General features: G+C 40.1%; 1 protein-coding gene across 1 annotated transcript; it reads left to right on the top strand.

Annotated features, from left to right (window-relative positions):
* Positions 1-1,015: 1,015 nt before the first annotated feature.
* On the top strand, positions 1,016-3,486 carry LOC104514605 (probable ubiquitin carboxyl-terminal hydrolase FAF-X; the record flags this gene model as incomplete). Its single annotated transcript, XM_010158342.1, has 3 exons — positions 1,016-1,111; positions 2,933-3,078; positions 3,407-3,486. Coding segments are annotated over exons 1-3 (322 nt in total), but the record flags the coding sequence as incomplete, so codon positions are not given.
* Positions 3,487-7,310: the final 3,824 nt, after the last annotated feature.

The raw sequence follows: 7,310 nt of genomic DNA, 5'->3' as shown, positions 1-7,310 counted from the left end.
TGCTGTTGGTCTGTGTTGCTCTTGGAAGTCTGAGTTGCTCTGGAAAATGAGGTTTCGTCTTTCGCAGTTCAACAGTGCCCTGTGCTATGGAGTGGAACTGCTGGTACAACTTGGGGCAATATTTGTTACTGTATTTAAATGCTACAGAGTGAAGTGGAAATGCATAGTGATGATTAAACTGTTGGTATATCATGATTACAATATCAGCAGCTGAATCTAATGTCACAATGTAATCCACTAAAATATGTGTTGGGGGTGTGATGGGGGTTGTATTGGGCCTGAAAGGCCAGTGGACCCAGGCTTTTGTAGGCACGTGCTGGGAAAGGAAGCTCAAATGACCTGGGTAAATATCAGCGTGCTAATAGAAATTTGGCTGCAGGGTCTCTAGTAGTCTTAGCTGGGGTAGAATCCATCTCTAACTCCCTCTCAGACATCTGCAGTTGGACAGTGTCGGGAGAAGAGTATTGGAAAAAATGACAAATTTTGCTGTTTATGCTCTTAACCAGATCATTTCTACATAGACCTTAGTCAGCACCTTGAATTCAAATTTGAAATCTGCTGTAGTAATTCAAGCACAGTAGAGTTGTAGTAAACAGCGACGTTTCGGATGTGTGTCAGTTTCTCGGTGTTACAGAGATAATTACAGTGTAAATTTTATTTAGAACATTAAAATCATGTTAAGTATTTCAAGTGTTACCTTCTTCTGATGTCAGTTATACTCAATCTTTTATTTTAGACTTAGTATTTCTTTTTATTCTTTATAGCAGTGTGTTTGGTTTTCTAGTGTTCTTTTCCAGTTATGGAATACTTTTATATGCGTGTGTCAATATCGCATATTGTCTTTTTTTTTCCTCCAGGTTATGCAATGGTCTCTGCAAGATGGCATGTTCTTGAGTTGGAGCTTTTTAAGGCAAGCATATGCTGGTACTTCAACTTTACTAAGCGGACTATAATTTCTTCTCTCACAACAACTACATAAGCAGACAAAATTGCAAAGATCTGCCCTGTGTCGAGTATGACAGCCACGACTCGTGGCTCTCCGGTAGGAGGGAATGATAGCCAGGGCCAGGCTCCTGACGGACAGTCCCAGCCTCCCCTCCAGCAGAATCAGGTATGGTATTAACAATCAAGTTGTCTAAAAAGTAAGGGGTTTGTTCTTTAGAAATAGTGTTTCTGAATTATTTGGGCTTGTGTATTCCTGGAAATGTCTAATTGCTAGATGGGGTTTTTTGTGTGTTTTGAGGAATGAAGGCAAAGCTTTTGGCAAAGTAGATACAGTTAGGGAGCACTGCATTGCAAAAGCTGCTCCCTTTTCAGGCGATGGCATCGTTCTTTCAAGCATCTTTATTTTGGATAAGAAGCCTTCTTGGAAACATTGTCAGAACCACGTTGTAGCCTTACCTATCACAGATTGGTAAAACTGGTTGCTGTGAATTCAGTTCATGCTCAGTTCTCAAAACCACTTTTTTGATAACACAGCTTACAAGTGGGTATCAGCTCTTCAAGACCAAATTCATCTAGGTCTCTGTTTCATTGCACTGGACTTCCTGGAGAACTTGGCATGTGTTTCTGTTAGACAGGTTATCCTGCTTGCAAAAGACAAGCAAGAACTTTCAAATACTGCATCGTAATGTGATGATTCTTTTTTTATTGGGTGGAAAAAAATACAAGAGAAGATGCATCTAAACAGTGCTGCCAAACCCATTTAAAAGAAAAGCTACACTTTGTCACTTAATTCAGTATGAAGGTGATACTTGCTTAACACTGTAGTGTTTAGTGGTTGGTGCTTCCTGAGTATGAATTGTTCTTCCAAACACGTGTGGTGGGCTGACCCTGGCAGCCGGGTAAGCCCCCACGCTGTCGCTCACGCCCTGTGTCTCAGCGGGATGAGGGAGTGAATCAGAAGGGACAACTGAAGACACTGTATGGGTTGAGATAACAGCAATTTGAGGAGTAAAGGGGTAGGGGGGAGAAACAAGCGATGCAAACAGTCACTCACTTCCAGTTAATGGATGCCCAGCTAGTCCCCAAGCAACATCTACGTTGGGGAAAAAACCTCACACCCTGATTTATTGCCGAGCGTGACACTACCTAGTATGGAGTATCTCTTTGGTCAGTCCAGGTCAGCTCTTGTGGCTGTGGCCCTTCCCAGCCTCTTGCCCATTCCCAGCTTACTTAGTGCTGGGGGACAGAATGAAAAGCACAAGGCCTTGAAACTGCGCAAGCACTGTTCAGCACAGCCAAAACACCGGTGCCTTATCAATGCTGTTTTGGGCATGGATGCAAAGCCCAGCAGCATACAGGGTGAAGAAAATTAACTCCATGCCAGCCAGACACAATACAACATGTGAAAAATGTTCCTGAGGTTTCAGTCCTCCCTTGTCCTCCTAAATCTTGCAGCTCAGATTTGAGTCACTATTTCTGTGTACAAATAAGCGTGTATTTACAAAATACATTGTATTTTGCACAGCCCATCCAAATGGGCTTAACTGAACATGTTTTTGGAGACTGCTTAGTAGCCAGTGTAGTAGTGTGTTACTAGCAAATTTTTTTAAAAATGTTTTTTGTTATCATTTTCTTCTGTGCTGTTGCTGAAGTTTGCCTTTCTACCCAAAATAGTCATCTTTTTCTGCAGAAGATTTGTGAAAACCAGAGCATCCATATGGTCTTTATTTTCACCTTCTAGATGGGTGGTCTGCTGAAAGTAGAAGTCTGTTCTCACTGGGCATAGTAGCTTAATTTTTAAATTTTCAAGATAGAAAGCATATAGCATGTTTAATATTCTATTAGATTTTGTTAATAAATCTGAAATCAAATTATTTTTCGATGACAGTTACTTACTTCAAGTGATTCTTCTCCTTCGCAATGTAAAGGAAAAATCTGTGGCATGCAAGTGCACATGTATTTAAAGTATTTTCCTTACCAATTTTAGACTTCGTCACCTGATTCTTCCAATGAGAACTCCCCAGCTACCCCGCCTGATGAGCAGGGCCAGGGAGATGCTCCACCCCAGCTTGAAGATGAGGAGCCTGCATTTCCACACACAGACCTGGCAAAGTTGGATGACATGATCAACAGGTATTTTCACACTTTTTTCAGACGTGTGATGATTTTTTTTTTTAAATTAGATTATTTGTGCAAATATCCTGACAGTAGAATCGGGATTCTTGGATCTTTGTTCCACTGCATTTCTTGATACACTTTTTTTTTTTTAATTGGGTTACAGTTGTAAAGAGAAAAAGCTCAAATCAGAGTAGTGTTTTTCTTTAAATGGAGTGCTCATCAGGGCCTTTAGAATGTATGTTCTTGCCCTATACTAAAAGCATTATGAAAGGGCAAGGATTCTTGATATTTTTAAGAAGCACGAATGAAAATACAGTGGGCTTTGTTTTGTTTTTGAATATAGGCCTCGATGGGTTGTTCCTGTATTGCCGAAAGGGGAATTAGAAGTTCTTCTAGAAGCTGCTATTGACCTGAGTAAAAAAGGTAAGGTGAAAAGACAATGATTATTAGGCCAGTGTGTAAAGTCTTTTCTTGTTCTTTTCAGTCCCTCGTGGAGGCTTAAAAAAAATCTCAGATTATTTCTGTTACAACCCTAGTCCTGAAGATTGTGTCAGTGGTATGCAGGACCTTCATAGATGGGAAATTTTAGAAAAGCCATCAATGTAGTTAGAAATTGGGTGCCTTAGCATGAGTAGGGAAGTTGAATAAGGTCACAGCAATAAAAACCTTGTAATTCCTGTCCTACCTGTTTTCTGTATTCACTTCGATATCAGACCTTGTGGGTTGGGTCTTTATAAAAGATATTAAAACTCAGAGAATTCTAGTTTTTGAAAAATAAGTTACTAATCTAGCTTTCTAAATGTCTTGCCATAAATATTTGTTCAAATTTGGCACATATATACATTGGAGAATATTAGAGAAAAATTAAAATTTAATCAGCATGACTTAGACTAACAATTCTACCATACTGCTTGCTGTGTCTGACTTGCTTGGAACTGGGAGAGTTCCATACCAGGACTGTGTGTGTGTTTGCTAAATTGTACTTGTCAGATGGAGAAGTTCATCTTGTGTTCCAGAAAGTTCTGTGCTCCTGGAAAGTCACTTTGGTCTCCAGTTCTGGTCAGTATTTGTTGCCCCAGTATTTGAGTAATACCAGAAGTCAGATAAAAATATTTTTCCAGGCTCTCTGCACTATACCAGCTAAAATACAGTAGCATGCAAAGTGTCTGTTCCTTACTTTTGCAGAGCTGGACCAGGACGACTTCATTTCCATGTTAATAAGGGTTATTCTTAGGCAGTTTTAAGAATAAAAGGCTGCTTGTGGTCATGATAATTCTGGGTTATATTTTCTGTAAATTGTTTTTGCTTTGGAGCACTCTCTGGAGAAATAAAAGTTACAGTGCACCATTGTGATCTAGACCAGGATAATAACAATGATTTGTCAGCCATAGTTGCACTTGGATGTAGCTTCTTTGCATGTAGCTAGGTCTGGCAGGAATCCTCAGGTGAGTGTAAAATTGGTAAGTGATTGCATCTGTTCAGGGGCAAAAGATACGCCAATTTACAGAAAGAAAATGCAGCTGTCTGCATTTGGGCTGTTGGAACAGTGCAGTAAACAGAAATTCTCTGCTTGTGAGTTTTGAGAGAGGAGATGTAGGTACTGCCAGCTGTTAAGTCATCTTTAAAAAAAAAAAAAAACCAAACCACCCAAAAAACTGTCAGTGCAATGAAATAATAAGAACAGAATGAGATTTTTGGCTACTTCTAACGTCAACCTACCTCTCCAAAGTTTCAGACTTAGTTGAAGGTTCCCAGACAAATATTCTCCTTTTCTTCTGCAAGTTGTGAAAAACAGTGGAAATGTATTCATATGCTTTATGCACTTTGATTTTTATTAAGTTGTTGCTGTCCAATTCTGAAAGTCTGCTGCACTGCTATCTAATTATTCTTCCTCTTGCCCTCTGGATGAATTCCTGTGTGGGTAGATATGCAAGGATTATTGGCTAAGGAGAAGCTAGGAAAGCTGTTAGAAGTAGTTGTTTAACTGTGTTGTCTTTACAGTTACATCCTAGATTTTTTCTTTCCTTTGCTATTTCAAGTTACATGATTGCCAAGATGGTTCTTATTTAAATAACTTCCCAGTGCTCAAGGAATATGATAGGGTGCTCACTTGGTGTAACTGACACTTTTGGTAGCTCAAAACTTGGCGGACACTGTTTCAGAGCTGTGTATATATGGAGAAGTAATATAAATGATACTGTTGTGTACAACTCTTAACACATCGAAAATGTGTTTTGTTAAAATTGAACACCTTGCTAACTGTCTCTGGGCATTTTTCTTAATTTAAGGAATTCTGTTTCAACGGGGAATAACTGAAAGGAGAAACTGGAAAAATAACCAGCTGTTGAATGACATAAATTTTATATTGCAGCTGTAACTCGTTTAGATGTGAAGCAACAAAACCTAAGAGGAGCCTACTAAATTTTTTTTATCAAGCATTATTTTCTAGTGGTGAGGATTCTTAAGTGGCTTTTATTGCTAACGTTGCCAGTGGCCATCAGCATTGTCATTCTGGAGTGACTCTCAGGTGACTGCTGTCTTTGTGACCTGTCTATAAAACAAGAGTGATATTTGCATCCTCTAAATCTTTTCAGGAACTGAAATTGAAAGGAACATAACTGAACTGAATTGAAGGAATTCATAAGAATTAAATGTCATCGTTACCACCCTCAGGTGCAAGGAGCAGATTTGACAGTAGTATGAATCCTGTCTAGACTGTGACTTGCATTGTTCCTGGCAGATGCATGTTACTATGGAGGTTTATCTTCTTATGTGTAGGCATGAATGTAGTATTCTTCGTTAAGGAATCTCTGAGGCTATCTGACTAAACGGTACTCTGGAGTTACTTGCCAAGAGAAGAAAACCTATTTGAAAAACAGCGTTTAATAGCAAGACTGATGCTTATCTTCACAATAATTGTTGGAATATTTAGGAAGTGTTTTGAGTAATGAGATTTGCTCCAGAAATAAATGTCATAGTGAGATGGATGCTATAAAAGTAAAAGAAAAACATTGTTTGGTTTTTATTTTTAAGGGCTGGAATATTCTCCACTCTTTCATTCAAAATCCCCTCAACAACTCTGCACTGCTCCACCTTTATTGTAGATCTTATTGCTCCTAATGTTTACATTCAATTTTTAACATGCTGCCAGAACTTTCCAATGTGATACACACAAGCAAGATACAAGGCAACTTTTGTAATTTGTGGCTTATTTAAACTGGAATGAGGTTTCACTGCACAATTTAAACCTTCAACCTTGATCCCAAATCTTTGGTTTTTGATGAATTACAAAGGCTTACAGGGTGGGGAAGATAGGCCCTAGAGCCTAAAAAAACCCAACAAACCTAAACCAGTCTGTGCATGAGCACACGTACATCCAAAAGCTAGGCAGTCCAATAATGGAAGTTGTTTCCCGCATCCTCTTTAAAGCCCATCTTTCAGGATGTTCCATCTGTTCTTCTGTGAGACCACTCTTGGGTTCCTTACTGAAGCTGTATCTTCTGCATTTTCTTGATATGATTAATTTTATCCACCTGTCTAAGGCAAGGGTCATCATGTTGCCAAGTTTCTCAGCTAGGTGTCTGAGCTAGAACAAATTCCATGAAATGAACTGCAGCAGGGTCAGTCGACTGGGTGTAGAAGGATGCTCATACTCCTGATTAAGTTACTGCAAGTCTGCCAGAATCTGAGAGTGCGATGTGTAGCCACTGTGCCCACGGGCAAGTGTGGGTTTCCTCAGAGCTTCTTAGCTTCCCTGTCGCTTCTGCAGGGTCTTTGTGTCGTTTAACCACAGCCATTGACTTAGCCCCACACAGCTGCTCACTAATTTCCCCCCCCAGCAGGATGGGAGGAGAGGATCAGAAAGCTAAAGTGAGAAAACTCATGGATTGAGATAAAGGCGGTTTAATAGGTAAAGCAAAAGCTGCACACACAAGCCAAACAAAACAAGGTATTAATTCACCACTTCCCAGCTGCAGGCAGGTGTTCACTCCTCTCCAGGAAAGCAGGGCTCTGTCACGTGTAGTTGCTACTTGAAGACAAATGCCATCACTCTGAACATCCCTCCTTCCTCCTATTTCCCTCAACTTTATATAGTGAGCCTGCCATCATATGGTATGGGATATCCCTTTGGTCAGTTGGGGTCAGCTGTCGCCTCCCAACTTCTTGTGCACCCCCAGCCTACTCACTGGTGGGGTGGTGTGAGAGACAGAAAAAGACTTCACTCTTGTGTAAGCACTGCTCAGCAG

This window comes from Eurypyga helias, unplaced genomic scaffold, assembly GCF_000690775.1.
Source record: "Eurypyga helias isolate BGI_N326 unplaced genomic scaffold, ASM69077v1 scaffold11569, whole genome shotgun sequence".
In the NCBI taxonomy this organism is placed as follows: Eukaryota; Metazoa; Chordata; class Aves; order Eurypygiformes; family Eurypygidae; genus Eurypyga; species Eurypyga helias.
The sequence above is the reverse complement of the archived record's forward strand: the minus strand, read 5'-3'. Positions and strand labels throughout refer to the sequence as shown.